The sequence below is a fragment of the Cetorhinus maximus genome, chromosome 22 (genome assembly GCF_964194155.1).
Source record: "Cetorhinus maximus chromosome 22, sCetMax3.hap1.1, whole genome shotgun sequence".
NCBI lineage: Eukaryota > Metazoa > Chordata > Chondrichthyes > Lamniformes > Cetorhinidae > Cetorhinus > Cetorhinus maximus.
Window position 1 is genome coordinate 43,799,846 of NC_135900.1, and position 17,253 is coordinate 43,817,098.

General features: G+C 43.1%; 1 protein-coding gene across 3 annotated transcripts in view; it reads right to left on the reverse strand.

The window, feature by feature from the left end:
- The window catches only part of b4galnt3b (beta-1,4-N-acetyl-galactosaminyl transferase 3b), a 241,886-nt gene that overhangs the window by 9,649 nt on the left and 214,984 nt on the right, over positions 1 to 17,253 (reverse strand). For 2 of the 3 annotated variants that reach the window (XM_078568192.1, XM_078568191.1), the window contains exons 18-20: positions 16,961 to 17,114; positions 14,823 to 14,949; positions 11,536 to 13,551 (exon numbers count right to left, since the gene is read on the reverse strand). In XM_078568192.1, the coding sequence (XP_078424318.1) occupies positions 13,443 to 13,551; positions 14,823 to 14,949; positions 16,961 to 17,114 (390 nt within the window). In that variant the 3' untranslated portion in view covers positions 11,536 to 13,442. Of the gene's footprint in view, positions 1 to 11,535; positions 13,552 to 14,822; positions 14,950 to 16,960; positions 17,115 to 17,253 lie in introns of those variants that run through there. The other variant, XR_013580218.1, reaches the window with a different exon arrangement.

The following is a 17,253-nucleotide window of genomic DNA, read 5'->3' on the forward strand; positions in this document are numbered from 1 at the left end:
TAATCCGTATTCTGCTCATTTCAGTTTATTTTCTGGTAAATTTATCTTAGTCATCCTTTGATGGCCTTATCTCCATCTTTAACCTCACTTCCCCCTCTCAATAATAGTTGTTTAGTTTGGAGTTGTGATGTCTAAAGCTTTGCTGAAAAATCCTTGATGTTCATCATTCAATTATCTATTAAAAAAAAGACCTGGAGACTTGGCCATTGTAACCTAAGTTTTCAAACCACAGAGTATTCCAGATACTGGTACTTAAAAGCTTGTTTTTGTGTTAAAAAAATGTCAAGTCTTTTACCCAGCAACTCGAATTAAGCAATATAATAACAAAGCGGAAACTTCAAGCTAAAATATTGATTTAATCCTTTGAATGAAGAAATATTAAATTATGAGAAGTAGAATGTACACTGTATAAATAATAAATTTGACGATCGGTGTTGGGTGGGTTTTTTAATACAGGTCCGGACAAATAGCAGGTTGATCTGAAAAATGGCCTGTATACCAATTTGAAACCATTGGTATTTCAATTTGACAGCTCCTTATTCTACATTCTATTAAAAATCTTGTGTAAGGGTATACTTCATCTCCAAAATCCTCAATTCTTGTCGTCACAGCTTTTTTCACAATTTTGTGGCAACATTTCCCTGTTAATATTTAACATTGAATTCCCCTATGATTGCAAGCCTGCCTTTTTCCAATAGATGGCTGCACATTCAATGACTCAACATTCAAGTCGCAAAATCACAAGATAATTACAGGTGACAAAAGCCATTTGGCCATCAATTCTTCTATCTAGAGAGATTATAATCCTCCCCCAACATTTTAGCATGTAATTATTTTTTAAATGACTTCAGGGTTATTGTTTTCACCGCTCTATTAAGAAATGTATTTATCATGCTGATCTCTGTGTGAAAGAACATTTCCTGCTATCTGTCCTAAAAGTACCCCTTCTCTTGTTTGAACCTATTTGAACCTGTGTACCCCAATTCCATTCTTGCAGTTTAATTTAAAGTAATATTCTGGGTTTACATTTAACAATATTATTATACAAGCACCTTTCACGTGCCCACTTTCTTTGCTGGAAAGTCCAAGTTCCTCTGGTCTTTCCTCATACTTCAGACCCTGACACTGTACTGCCTCCGATGCTTAAATGTCTCTTGTTACATGGTGACTAGAACTGGTGACAATTTTCAAGTATAGTCTGACCAGAGTTTTATAAATCTTGACTACTCCCTCTTCTGATTTACATTATACTGTTTTGGCTATTGTAGATCTATATCCTCTTGGCTTTCTCATTGCTGGTTTAGCATGTTTAGCACTTAGATCTACAAAGATGTCTAGATCTCTTTCAGCATCATCCTTGGCTATTTCAACAGCACTTATGGAATACATACCACATATTTTTCTTCCTATGTGTAGCACTTTACATTTGTCTGAATAACATCTTATTTGCCATTGTTTTGCCCACTTAATTATCTTATCATTCTGGAATTTCTGAGCCGCCTCTTCTACTTTTACTGTACTTTCTGTTTTAATGCCAGCTGCTAATTTGACCACATTTAATTTTTAATTTAGAAACACAGTGATCCCTGGCCTAAGGCACCTTACTAAGTATTTACACTCACTGTGACATAACTTATCTAATGAATATCATACCTTTTCCATCCTTCAGATAATCCCTTATCTCTTCCTCAGGCTTACCTCAAGTTTAATTTGTGTGGAACTTTGTCAAAAGCCTTTTGCAAGTTGATGTACCCCATGTCATTGGTACCCCACAGACCCACAGGGTTATCACTTTCCCAAAATGTTGAGGATCTTAACTAGGTCTCCAGAATTCATCCTGACATTTTTAACTGGGTTATTGCTGTACGGATGCTCTTCGCTTACTCCATTGATTCCATTGTTTTACGTGGAATGGAAGAAAGACGAAGGGTCTATAGTCGTCTGTATTTGTTTGTTACCCATGTTGAAGATGTGGAGAGGATGCTTCCTCTTGTGGGAGAATCTACTATTAGGGGCTGCTGTTTCAAAATAAGGGGTTGCCCATTTAAGACAGAGGTGAGGAGAATTTTTTTCTTCAAGGATAGTGAGTCTTTGGAATTCTCTTCCTTAAAAGATGGTGGAAGCAGAGTCTTTGAATACTTTTAAGGCCAAGATGCTTGATAAACAAGGGGGTAAAAGGTTATCGGGGGTAGATGGGAATGTGGAGTTGAGGTTACAATCAAATCAGCTATGATCTTATTGAATGACAGAGCAGGCTCAAAGGGCCAAATGGCCTACTTCTGCTCCTAATTTATATATTCGTATAATGGGCACAACATTGGTCTATTTCAAATCTCTAAGTATCTTCCTAGTGCCTAATCACTTCCTCACAATAAATGTTGCTCTTTCACAAATTTCTGATCTCTTTCCCCCTAATCAGTTGGCCTCTTGTTTTTCTGATCCCAGATAATTAATACCTTCACCGTTTCTATTATTTTTCAATATTTTTAAACTGGTGAAATACCTGATACAAAGTAAGATCATTTTGTCACAGCCACAGGACATCACTGCAGGAGTTCCTTAGGAAAACATTCTGTTTTTTCACCAATGAACTTCCCTCCGTCATAAAGTCTGGAATGGGATTGTTAGTTGATGATTTCACAGCATTCAGCTCTGTTCACAACTCCTGTGATAATAAAGCAGCAGATAACCAGCTTACAAACAACAAGGCCTGGATAAGTTTCATATTTGGGTTGATAAGTGGCGGGCAACATTTGCACCACCCAGGTAAGAACTATTTTGCAAGAGAAATCTCAGCAATCTCCCCTTGACTATCTATGCAGCATCAGTCTCCACTATTAACACCTGGAGGGCCACCACTGACCATCCATATTAGTACTGTGGGTGGAATTCTCCCATCCGGGACTAAGTCCCATGGCAGGAGTGGGGAGTGTTTCCCGCCACAGAGGTCACTGGGAATTCATGCTCTATCACGTGACCCCAGCTTAATTAACTATGCAATCTCACACAACAGAGCAGGTTGGATGGCGTGCTCTCCATCATATCTGGGTGCCATATTTAAAAGGATAGCAACTCACCACGCTGATTGAGTTGGCAAGGGTCAGGGACCTCCGGCGCCAAAGTTCAGTGATGACTCCCTGGGTGTCCTCCTCGATGAAGTGGAGGCCAGGAGGGACATCCTTTACCCATTGTTGGGAGGAGGCCAAGCAGGGAGACTAACCCTGCATGGGAGCCCGTCTCCAGGGCAGTCAGTGCCCAGGGCCTGCAGCACAGGACTGCCCTCCAATGCCGCAAGAGGATGACCTCATCTGTGCCGCCAGGGTAAGTGAACCCTCAGCTACTCATTCTCACCTCAACGAATGGTACAGAGGACATGGGCCTCAGTGGCGGTAAGGTCAGGCATCATAGGCCCACTGAAGTCCATCCACTCTAGGTGGAGAGGCCATTGTGGCTCCCTCACCCTTCCACACAGAGAGCTCACATGCTGTCTGGAAGGTGGGGTGGGGGAGGGGCTCAGGCGTTGAGGGCACCAGCAAGCACCGCTAATGACATGCCTTTCTGAGCCTTATCCTTCTATCTGCACAGACTCACCTCCTTGGTGAGTGTTGGCTCAGAGCCCTTCTGGACAACCTGCACTGCATCAATCACATGGCACACAGCCCAGTGGGCCATTGGTAAAACTGGAAGCATGAGAAAGATACGTGAAAGTGTTATATAGAATTGGAAACTAAATACAATTCCTCTCAACCCCATCTCCTCTGTTCTCTTTGCACAGGAGAATTTAAGCCAAAATCACCGAGAAAAGACGACAGGAGGGGGTCAACTACACATGAAAGAACTCACTGAATTCAAGGAGCGGGCAGCCCAGGTGGCAGGGGTAGAGCGGGACAGGGCCACTGGAGATGGAAAGATTGGCTTGCGGCCTCCATCCAGTAAAGATCCATGCACGTCATAGAAAGCTCAGGGTCAAGGGTGTCTCCATGTTGCAGGCAGCTCATGTGGTCACTTGTGCTCTCCTCTCTCTCTCACTTACAGGTGCAACCAGGAAGAGGGCAAGGCACAAGTCGCAGGAAGCCCAGTCCAGCTCTAACGCAAGCCGGGAGAGAAGCAAGGAAGTCGCAGATGACCAAAGTGCACCTGTAGAGGTATCACAACAGACACCTGCACCCTCCACCAGCCCAGAGACACAAACCTCAGTGGGTATTAGATCTAGTTTAGGAAGGGTCTCACATTCTGGTGGTCACAGCACGGACACATGTCTGCAGCAGGAAGAGGCAGGTTCAGCTGACTTCACCGACACTCCGAGGAGTGCTGGGGAAGAGGCATCTGTGAGGTCCAAGTCCGATGACAAGCCTCTGGAATTAGCCTTCCAAATAATGGCGTTGAGTCAGCAGGAGGCGGGGCAACATCAGGCTGAGGTGTTTGAGGCCCTCAACAGGGTGGCTCACGAGGTGGAGAAGTTTGTGGTACTAACCTGTGTGTGCGAGGTCCCCCTGGGGAGGTTGGCAGACTCCATGGAAATCCTAGTTCATCAGATTCTGCAAGATGTGCACAGACCTGCACTCCATTGCTGTAGCCATGCATGAGCTTTTGCAGTGGCTACTCGAGAGGGGGACAGGGCACCTTGACCATCCTCCAGGTGCCCCTTCCCCTCAAGGAGTCAGGCAGAGGCCTTCGGGTATCCAAAGGGAGGAGGAGCATCAGCTGGACACCCCTGTGACCTCCACTCAGGACTCTCAGAGGTTGTCCGGCCCTTCCAAGTCCCCCTGCCTGAGACCCCTTCAACATCGTCTTCTCAGAGACGTTTACAGCACAGAAGGATGCCATTCGGCCCATCATGTTTGCACCAGTCAACAAAGATCTGACTACACTAATCGCATTTTCCAGCGCTTGGCCCATAGGCCTGGAGGCTATGGTGACGCAAGTGAATATCTAAATTCTTCTCAAATGTTTCAAGGATTTCTGACTCAACCACCCTTGCATGTAGTGAGTTCCAGACTCCCACCACCCTCTGTGAGAAAAAGTTTTCTCTTCAACTCCCCTCTTAGCCTTCTATCTCTTACCTTAAATCTATGCCCCCTGGTTATTGACCCCTCTACTAATGGAAAAAAGTACCTTCCTATCCACCCTATCTATGCCCCTCATAATCTTATACACCTCTATCAGGTCCCTTCTCAACCTTCACTGCTCCAAGGAAAACAACCCCAGCCTATCCAATCTTTCCTCATAGCTCAGACCTTCCAGCTCAGGCAGTATCCTGGTAAATAATCTCTGCACCCTCTCCAGTGCAATCACATCCTTCCTATAATGTAGTGGCCAGAACTGCACGCAGTACTCCAGTTGTGGCCTAACCAACGTTTTATACAGTTCCAGCATAACCTCCCTGTGCTTGTATTCTGCGCCTCTGCTAATAAAGGCAAGTATCCCTTCTTAACCAACTTATCTACCTGCTCTGCTACCTTCAAGGATCTGTGGATATGCACACCAAGGTCCCTCTGATCTTCAGTACTTTCCAGGGTCCTACCATTCATAGTGTAATCCCTTGCCTTGTTAGCCCTCCCCAAGTGCATTACCTCACACTTTTCCGGGTTGAATTCCATTTGCCACTACTCTGCCCACCTGACCAGTCCATTGATATCCTCTTCACTATTTACCATTCTACCAATTTTCGTGTCATCCACGAACTTCTTGATCATACCCCTTAAATTTAAGTCCAAATCATTTATGTACACCACAAACAGCAGGGGTCCCAGCACTGAGCCCCACTGGAAACAGACTTCCAGTCACAGAAACATCCCTCTACCATCACCCTCTGCTTCCTGCTTCTCAGCCAATTTTGGATCCAACATGCCATTTTGCCTTGGATCCCATGGGTTCTTACTTTCTTGACCAGTCTGCCATGAGGGACCTTATCAAAAGCCTTGCTAAAGTCCACGTAGACCACATCAAATACATTATCAACACTCCTGGTTACCTCCTCAAAAAATTCAATCAAATTTGTCAAACACAATCTTCCCTTAACAAATCCACGCTGACTATCCCTGATTAATCCCTGTCTCTCTAAGTGCAGATATATTCTGTCCCTCAGAATTCTTTCTAATAACTTCCCCACCACCGAGGTTAGACTGACTGGCCTGTAATTTCCTGGTCTATCCCTTTCTCCCCTTTTTAACAATGGGACAATGTCAGCAGTCCTCCGGAACCTCACTTGTGGCCAGAGAGGATTTGAAAATTACTGCCAGGGCCCCTGATATCTTTTCCCTTGCCTCTCTCAACAGCTTGGGATACATCTCAAGTGGGCCTGCGGATTTATCCACTTTTAAGGCCGCTAAACCCACTAGTGCCTCCTCTCTCTCTATGTTAATTTCCTCTAATGTTTCACACCTATTGTAAAAACCAATGCAAAGTATTCATTGAGGACTGTACCCACATCTTCCGGGTCCACACACACATTACCTCTATGGTCCCTAATTAGCCCTACTCTTTCCCTAGTTATTCTCTCCCTCTTTATATATTTTTCAAAATCCTCTTTGGGTTTTCCTTTATTCTACCCACCAAAGCTTTCTCATGCGCTCTCTTAGCTTTTCTAATTTCCTTATTAAGTTCCCCTCTGCACTTTTTATACTCCTCTAGGGACTCTGCCGTATTGAGCCCTCAGTATCTTTCATAAACTTCTCTTTTTTTCTTAATCCTAACCTTTATGTCCCTTGACATCCAGGGTTCTCTGGACTTGGTCCCCCTCATTTTATCCTTACGGGAACATATTTGCACTGTACTCTCGTTATGTCCTCCTTGAATGCCTCCCACTGCTCTGACAGAGTTTTATCTACAAGTAGCTGCTCCCAGTCCACCTGGGCCAAATCGTATCTCATCTTAGTAAAATTAACCTTTCCCCAGTTTAGAACTTTTATTCCCAGCCCAACCTCATTTTTTTCCGCAACTATCCTAAATCTAACTGAGTTATGGTCACTATCTTCAAAATGCTCCCCTATTGATATGACTTCCACCTGCCCGGGCTCATTTCTGAATATTAGGTCCAGAACTGTCCCCTCCATTGTTGGGCTTGCCACGTACTGGTTAAAAAAGCTCTCCTGGATGATACTTAAGAATTTTGCCCTCTCCCTACCTTGCACACTAAAACTATCCCAGTTAATATTTGGGCAGTTAACATCCCTTACTATTACTGTCTTATTATTCTTACGCTTCTCTGAAATTTGATTACATATTTGATCCTCTATCTCTCCCTGACTGTTTGGGGGTCTATAGTAAACACCCAACAGCATGTTTGCCCTTTTGTGTTTTTTACTTCTACCCATATGGCCTGATTTGATGATCCTTCCAAGATATCATCCCTCCTCACTGCCATAATTGATTCCTTGATCAATATTGTGACCCCCTCTCCCCCTTTCTATCCCCCTCTCTATCTCATCTGAATACCTTATAACCAGGAATGTTGAGCTGCCAATCCTGCCCTTCTTTTAGCCAAGCCACGGTTATAGCTATGATATCATACTCCCACGTGCCTGTGTCCTCAGCTCATCTGTCTTATGCCTCAGGCTCCTTGCATTAAAATATATTCCATTTAGCCTTGCTAAACTCACTTCTTCCTTATCTAGCCTATGTTTCCTCTGCCTCCCAGACTCACTTACTAGCGTTTTAACTTTTAATTCCATCTCAGCTTCTCTCCCCTCTGACCTACTTTTCAGGATCCCACCCCCCTGCCAATTTAGTTTAAATCCGCCCCAATACCATTAGCAAACCTCCCCGCGAGTATGTCATCGCAGAGGAAGCAGCTGGCCCATAGCAGGGCAGCCAAAGTAAGCCAGGCCCTCCAGGCCTCGGGTCTCCAGAGGACAGCCGCCAAGGTCAGCCAAGGAAACAGGTCAACTGGTCAGCAGGCTGGCCTCCGCCCCTGCTTTGGAATTCCGATGAGCACTTAGAAGTGGTAGGGAGAGAAAAGTTAAGAAGTACTGAATTCACAAGTGGTTGCATGGGTGCACTATTGAATGTCACAAATATCAAACTTTCGTAAATATATTCACTGTATTTTTATCATGTCTAATGTGGTGCTTTATTGATAGTCCTTAAGCATTAGCATTCCACTCCCCCATACCCCCATCTTCCTGGGAATGCCCTGTACCCCGGAAAGAGGCATCTGCAGGGAGGCAAAGGTATTTGCCAGGGCCCTTGTGAGCCATATGCAAGCACTCTCCCGCACAAGCTAAGCATCGCTCTATCTGTCTCAGGGCCATAGCATTGTGAAAACTGCATGCTGGGTTCCCCTTCAGTTATCCAGTTGAGCTGACCTACATCTCTGCCCACCCCCGATGACCCAACTCCCATGCAGCATCTTGAGATTTCCACCATGAGACCCAGCATAGTTGTGACAAGCCCAGCCATGGTGACATTCTATCTGCAGTCTAACACCTTTCCCCCTCCCCCAGTCACCCGCACCCTCTCCCTCATAACCATTGTCCCGCCTGGGATAATGTTCAGCCTCTCCACCATCACCCTTCGACCCTCCCCATCACCTTCAGTAATGTTCAGGTGAATGAGGTCCCCTTCCTCGCTGAGAATCCCACCCGTTACTATAGGCTTGCCCACCCACATCCTGCCCACCAGCCCCTGAATCAGAGTCCATATCCACATCCTCACCAACAACCCTCAGTGCCCCTTCACACAATAGCGTCACACCCCCACCCTACTAGCTCCTGCTGTCCCCTTTAACCCTCACCGTCCCTTCCTACCACAGTTACCCTCAGTTTGCATCCCAGGAATCCACCATTGACTCCACTGGCCCCTCCCTGTGAACCCCCCCAGCCTCTTCAGGCCTCTACACTAACCCCCAGCCACTTCAGGCCTCCCCACTACCCCCCCATGCCACTTCAGACCTACGAGCATACAAAATAAGAGAAGTTGGCCATTAGGCCCCTCAAGCCTGCTCTGCCATTCTATAAGATCATGGCTGATCTGTTTGTGTCTCGAGTTCCACATTCCCATCTACCCCCAATAACCTTTGATTCCCTTGCCTAATAAGAGTCTATCTACCTCTGTCTTGAAAATATTCAATGAACCTGCCTCCACTACCTTACGAAGCAGAGAGTTCCAAAGTCGCACAATCCTCACAGAAAAGATTTCACCTCATCTCTGTCCTGTAAGGGTGATCCCTAAGTTTAAAACAGTGCCCCTCTACTCCACCCGGCCACTTCAGACCTCTCCACCCCACCATGCCACGTCAGGCCTGCACAAGCCCCTCACCACTCGCAAAATGAACAAAGTCCCCCCCACCCTGAAACATTGGACCCACTGAAAGACCCCCTCTGATTCTCTCTGTCCTGCAACATCTCCAACTTTCCCTACCCCCCTCTAGGTCTGAAATCCCATCCCACCTCTTCATTCCTCTGTTTCCCATCTTTGGCACCTCCCCTGTCCCCCCTCGCAACCCCTTGCCGTCCAAAAAGACCTCTTGCAGCCTTCCACCTGCAGCTGGAGGTTCCAATCCTGGGCGAAGTTGCTGGTTGAAGATCGGAACCCTGGGCGAAGTTGCTGGTTGAAGATCGGTACCCTGGGAGAAGTTGCTGGTTGAAGATCGGAACCCTGGGCAAAGTTGCTGGTTGAAGATCGGAACCCTGGGAGAAGTTGCTGCACTGAGAACAACCACCTCCTGGATGCTGCTGCACAGAGAAAATCCATGTGGTTGATGCTCCACCCACCCACTGCTGCACTTGGTGTTCCAAGGCCCGGTCGCTGGAGGCCTCCATCTTGTCATCTCCGGAGCTGCCCCAGGCCTTCATAAGGCAAGTCCTGGTTTTTACACACCACACTGGTCCAGGTATGTTCTGGACCAGCGTGATTTCCCGCTGGTGTCATGGACGATCGGGCTCGGTGGGGAGTGGTGGGGGTCGATACTGGTCAGACCTTCATCAGCATCCCATTAGTGGGATGAAAATTGGAAAATTTCAATTGCAACCTACCATGGTGGGTAGGAGTGGAAGATTCTGCTGATATTTTACTCTGGCGTGAAACCGATTTTAGGTCCTCCTATCGCATTGTTCCCTCTCCCGCCACCCAACATTAAAGCCGCCGCCGAGGTCAAGGGAGAATTCCACCCTGTGTCTACAAGACAAGTACAGGGTCTGGGCACACTGCAATACATGGTTCACCTCCTTTACCTACATGGGTGAGGTTAGGAGTGTGATGGAATACTCGACTGAATGGGTGCATCGGGAACAACACTGAAGAAGTTCAACAACATCCAAATGGTGCTCTTATCGCTGGCCTCAATATCCACTCCCACCACAGTAGATTGTCGCTGCAGTACTCATGTTCTAATTGCTGCAGTGCAACTAACTGAGGCTACTTCAAGAGTACCTTCCCTCTTCTGTAATTTCTATTACCAAGGAGAACAAAAGTGGCAGCGTGGGAACCTCCAAGTTTCCCTCTAAGTTACACACCATCCTATTTGAACATATCTTACAATTCACTCCTCATCTCTGGCTTAGAATCTTGGAATTCCCTACCTAGCACTGCGGTGGGATTACCATCAACAAAAGGACTTCAGTGGTTTAAGGAGGCAGCCTGCCACCACCTTGTTAGGGCACGTTGGAATGTGCCATAAATGGAGCCATACCAGCATCACCCACAGCTTGATCACAATTTTTTTTTAATGTCCTGGTGTGAATTTAACCCATGGCCTTCCAGCTCTGACATGAGCGCTACCACAAAGTCAAATTAGCACTTTTGCATGAACTCTGCTTTTTTAATATGAAGCTTTGCATCTTTTTATTTATTTGCTGCACTAAGTGATCTTATTCCACCACTACTTGATCTAGGCTTTCAATACAGAAGTCTAGCAAGCATCTAACAAAGAAAATCAGAGCTAACCATAACAGCTTATTTTGTCCATCTTGCTGACTGTATCTACTGGGGCACCAATAATTTTCTTAATGTCTCTGGTTACGCTCTGCCAATTATCAACTCATTCCTTCCTGGGAGTTGATCGAGGAGTATATATTCCTGCAACAGAGTCATAAATCACTTGACAGAGCCCTGAAACAGAAGCCTGGATATTCTGCTCCTGGCTGCTTGTTATTCCGATGTGAATGAGATGGCCACAACAGAAAATGGATGGGGCTTCCATTACTCTGGAACATCATCATCTTTAGCCCCCATCTTTTTTTTGCCATTATTTTAGCAGCTAAGAGAAGTGGTCACCCATACATACCATGTCACATCAGTTCCACCCCACTGATGCTAGCTTATGTTCTCACCAATATAAAAAGCCATCCATAGTTGCTAGGTGCTAAAGTAAAGGCAGAAGATAATTTAAAGAAGTCATTGGCAAGATTAGCCGGAATTGTTCTGATCGCTGTGATTAGCAATACATAATTGCATTCAAAATCATCGCTACATATAGTAGTGAGCCCAATTATTTCCCCAATTAGGAAGCTGAGCTACCAACCAACCAACCAGCAGAGTGTGTTTGAAGAGGGGATGAGAAATTAGTTTTAATAACCAACATACTCAAAATTTCAAAAAAAAAAACTTTTATTTCCAAAAATCATGATTACACACAATTTGGCAATTTCACAGAAATCATTAACCCTTCATCCCAGCAACTTTAAAGACAACAACTACACTGTACAGGTACAGTTTAAAAAAAATCTACAGTAACACAAGGTCTACACTCTTGGAAAGAGCTTTGATCAAAAGGGTACTGATATCACTAATGGTTCTTCTAAACTCCCTAGATAATTTAAGTACTCAAAATAAAAGCAAATTACCAAGGATGCTGGAAATCTGAAATAGAAACGGAAAATGCCGGAAATACTCAGCAGGTCTGGCAGCATCTGTGGAGAGAGAAACAGAGTTAACGTTTCAAGTCAAAGGTGACTCTTCTACAGAACATATTCAACTCGAAATGTTAACTCAGTTTCTCTCTCCACAGATGCTGCCAGACCTGCTGAGTATTTCCAGCGCTTTCTGTTTTATTTAAAGTACCCAAAATGTGTTTGAAAAGTACCTAATTTTCTCACATCTATCTCCATACAAAAATAAATTCAGATGAGTTTTGTGAGCTATATTTAAGACTCATAATTGAGGTACTTGGTTACAAACACAGTGCAGCAAAAATGCCTGTGTATCCTGCAGACTCAAGTATAAATATAGGTGCAGAGTTAATTTGTATTTGAAGTATTAAGTTACTTTTGTACAGAAGAGAATAAAAGAGATTCAAGGTATTTTGTGCACTCAGTCTGCATCAAACCATAACTTAACCAACTTAGCAAACTGTCTGGTCAGAAATATTTTTAATTTCGTACTTCAGAAATAAACCTGACGAAAAGTGAGAAAGTTATTCCAAGGTTGCAACATTTAATTTCGTGGCCCTATGCCAAAACAAAAACAGCTGAAATGACTCCCTTCATTGCAGTTTATTTACTCAAAGATGATCCTGCATCTAAAATGAAGCTAAATCACAGCTCTGCAACTTAGCTGCTGTGCACAACCATGCGTAGAAATTCTAAGCCATCAATATGGCCCAACTGGTAGCAAACAAAAAATATACTGGGTTTGCTAAATATATAGGTGGTGTAAACTATTAAAAGTGTTAAAAATGGAAACAGTAGCAATAATATTTACCTCGGAAATATACACACAAAGAAAAATCATATGCTCAACCTTACAAACTGAACTGGTAATAAAATTCATTGAAAAGAATGAATCTGATCTTGCTTATTTTAAGTATTTCCCAGCGTATTAAAATCTTAAAATATGACCATTAAATCTCCCCTTCCCAAAATGAGATGGTTACAAATACAGCAAATCTAGCTCATCCTAGAACCTTGATGCATAACATTTTAATTAATTCCATTGAAAGGTGTATCTTCCAAGGTGTCAGCAAGTTATTAGTCTCTGACAATAGAACTGATTGCTCTGGTAGGTTCATGAGGTGTCTCAGGTGAGCCAAAACAAACTGTGCATCCTTATAACCTTGTTCCTATAATGGTGCCACACAGTGAATAAGATTTAAGCAGAACCAATCCCAAAAAATGTTACCGTTGCTTTGACCTAACACACCTCCCTTATGGAAAAAAGCCAGCTTTTTTTGTTTTATTGTACCATAGAATAATTCTACTTTTAGACCCTAACATATCAGGATCATTACATTTCTTTGAATAAAAAAATATAAACATTTTGTTTGGAACTTTTCACCACTTACAAACTTAAGTATTGAGAGAGGTTCTTTGTAATGTTTTCCTGGGTTGAAGATCACAAAATCATTGCTTAGTAGCCTGAGTAATTACAGCAGCAATTCCATTGTCTTCAGATACATTTTACCTAAGACAACACAGGGGCTGTACTCCATTTGTTTTTGGATAGGGCAGTTCAATCCTATGACTGGATAAAGTGCATGATAGCCAGACTTCCTACAGTCATTGTTACTACGTCACTTTTACTTGTTTCCTATTCCACATTCCACGTTTGGAGTGGTAGAAATGAAAGAAGTTCCTCATATATAATCTCTCCACTTCCAACCCAGCCTGGAAAATCCTATGAATAATAAAAGGTAAACATTGTTTTAAGTTTGCAAAAATCACCAATCTTTGATTTTTTGATTTTAGTGAGTGCAGAGATTGCTGAAATAATGTTCGTAAATGTGATATATACTGCTATAAAGTAATCAAAACAATAGTAAAAGCAAATCCATGGCCAGTTAACAAATGTGGAAATTGTAGACAGATCATTTAGAATACATTCATATCTAGAAGGGATTCTTATCTGATGAAGAAAGACCATAATAAAAGCTGGCTAAAATGTAATAAAACATATTTAAATTAAACAAAAAGCTTGGTGCTCATTAAATGAAAATGCCTAAAAATACTATTCTCCCTTCCCCTCTCTCTGATATCCAGTGGTGATTAGGGAAAGAGGGATTTAGATATTTACAAAAAATAAGCACATTTCTTCTTGACGGGGCTCAAGCTAAATTTTTTAGCTTTTCTTGATGGTTTATTGAGTACATTTCTAATGTGGGGTTTAGTCACACAGATTATGCAGGTCCCAGGCTTCATCCCTGATATTTGAGGTAGTCAGTTTGAATTAAGGTAATTTTGTCACTTGCATCCCTGTTTCTGAAAGGAAAACACAGTCAGGCTTTTTTCTCCTGATCATTGTCCAATGGCCATTACTGAAAACGTGCATGTGAGGACATTGTAGAAGAGGATCATTAAAATTAGCTAAACTGGCTCCCACATTCAATGGCAGGGAACTGTCTATTAACTTTTTCAACTTTCATTGGTTTAGAGTGGGCCATTTAGCCCCTCCAACTTGTTCACCATTCAATGAGGTCATGGCTGATTTATGACCTAACTCCCATTACCCATTTTGCCCCATATTGCTTGATATCTTTGGCCAACAGAAATCTATTAATCTTAAATTTAGAATTAACAAATGACCTCAATTGTCATTTGAGGAAGATAATTCTAAATCTCTGCCACCCTTTGCGTGAAGAAGGGTTTCCCAATTCTTTAAAGGTCTGGCTCTAATTGTTAGGTTCTATCACCTAATCCCAAACTCCCCAACTAGTGGAAATATTTTTTTCTGTACCCACCCTACCTGTTTCCCTTAATATCTTGATCAAATCTCACCCTAGTCTTCTAATTTCCAGAGTGTGCAATCCCAGGTTAGTGTAAAATGGTAGCGTGAGAGGGGAGAATTGAAAATAAAATGAAAAGGTGAAATATAAATTTAAACAATGGCTTTTTGTTGCCCATCCTTACAAACATTCAGGACTAATTTTTAACTGACTTCAAATCTGTTACCTATCCAGTAGTTCCCAGTCTTCTCCTCCCCAACGGTCACGGAATTCTTTTGTATTCATCCCACCAATCCTGTCAAGATCCGATTTGTAGATTCCTAGCAAGCCAAATCCATTCATTTCCCAATATCCTAGAGATTATAAGTGAATTAAATATTTTTTTTTTTAAACAACTTTTGCCACATGTCTGAGGTGTACTTCAGCAGCTGCACACAGGCACAAGATCAGGAGTTAACAAATCAAATACTCTGGACCAATCTTGGTTGCGTGATTTATCATCTCAGGGCTTCTCAGCCTTTTTGCTTCCAAGGCCACCTCTCTCAAGTTATAAAATTCCATGGACCCTCATGTTACACAGTATTTTTCTGTACAAAAATTAGTTATATAATTACAAAAACAAATGTTACATGTTTTACATATTTCATGCCTGAGTAGTTAAATGTCTCATAATTAGGAGAGCTTCAAAGATTCATTGGACAGTACTTGACCACAAATCAAACACTGAGGTTGAGGTATTTCACTACTGCCAGTACTAATAAAACCAAAATTCAAATAGCTGTCTTCATATTTCCTTAATTTTGCAGTGCTAATTGCAGCTTTATGTTTTTCACTAACGCAGCTTCACTTCCTCAGTGCTCTACAGCTCTTACGCTGAACATGATGAAGTAAGTTCTATAGCATTGATCTATGAGTTTTGCTGTTTTGAAGCTGATAGTTGAACTCAAAGTTTATCCATATCTGGTATTTATTGTGTACACTTACAACAATTTTCCTATTCTTTGTAATTTCTCTGTGTCCCGCTGAAATACTTCTCTGACACTTTACACATAGAGAGAACGTATTACATAACCTGAGAATATGTTAAGTTCTGTGCATTCATCCTATAATAAACACTCATCAGTTAGGGATGGGCATAAATGCCAGCCTTGCCCACATCCCATGAATCAAAACATGTTAAATATCCCAGCCCTCATCCAAATGGTGAGAGAAGCATGACATACGAATCTCAAATGGGCGAACATATCATCAGGTACCTCATATGAATGAGGAAACCATCAGATAGCCCAGGTGTGTGAACAAAGGATCAGATATCCCAACACCTGTTGAAAAATGTTGCCTGTTTTTCTTGTAGATGTTGACTGACCTGCTCTTTTCCAATGTGTGCACTAGCAGGAATTTGTTTTTTACCTTCCTTAAAGGGGACTCTTTGATAAGTCATTTGTGAACTTGCAGCACATTAATTCTAGGGAGGTGCTTCATAATGAAAAGCCAGGCCAAATCTCCTGCCCCATACGCTACTGGAGTGGCTACGTGCAGATGACTACCTAGCAGTCCCAGCACAGCTGGAATATGGCACAACCACGCATCCTGTGGCAGAGGGCAGATCCATGGGAGATGGTGGGGGGGGGGGGGGGGGGGGGGGGGGGCGTGGTGGGGAGGGTAGTTGGTGCGAGGATCAGGATGCAACTTGTCTGGTCAACTGTCAACAGCACCATCCCCACCCCCTCCCAGAGGGGAGCTGGGACTTACCTAGAAGGTGCAGTCTTATTGTCTCCAGGTGAGTTGGTAGGGCTACCCCTATGTGTTGCTGTCTGTCTCCAGGTGCATCCTTCACCTTTCCACAATGCTGTATAAGAACTCACCCTTTTCAGACATCGCACTACTGCAGATAGCTTCCAATTGCAGTCCACATTCCAGTGACCTCACTATACTGCATCTGGGATATGGGCCTGTGCCGATTTGAGAATGGCTGCCACCATGTTTTGTTAGGGCAAAGGAAAAGTATTATGTTTGACTATATATTGGCAAAATCTTCTCGCAGATCCGTAGGGGACTGTGGGTCCTCAGTTGAGAATCCCTGTGTTATCTGAACCAGAAGCATATGATCAAGCACATACATGCTAGAAGCTAATCATTAGCCAGCTGAAGGTTCAGAAAGGAGGATGATGTAGTTTGTCAAAATGAGAACAGGTGTTTCTTTTAAATCCTTAGTTTGCCACTTGGTAGAGTATCAATATCTATTTTTGTTCTTAGATTGAGCACACTTGAGAGGTCAAGGTTAAGAGAACACCCCAAAATAAGCAGCTAAATCCTAGATTAATTTCAAAGTAATAACTTCAGTTACTTATTGTTGTCACTTACCATCAGGTTCCTGTGGGGAGGAGCCACAGTTCAGCCTCATTACTATTGGGGCAAATGCCATCTTTCCTTCCACACAATGTTTTCTGATGCTGTCAATTATGCCTGGAGGAAAGTATATGTGCAAATCGCACAGGAAAACAATGCTGTGCTCATCCTGAAATGAAGAATAAGGAAGATATCAAGAAACACTGATGACTTTAGCATCACTGTAATCCAGCTATGCAAAGTCAGCTACCAGGTTGTCCTAGAAGAGTCAATGTTTCTGTAATTTTAATACAAAGATTGATGTTAAA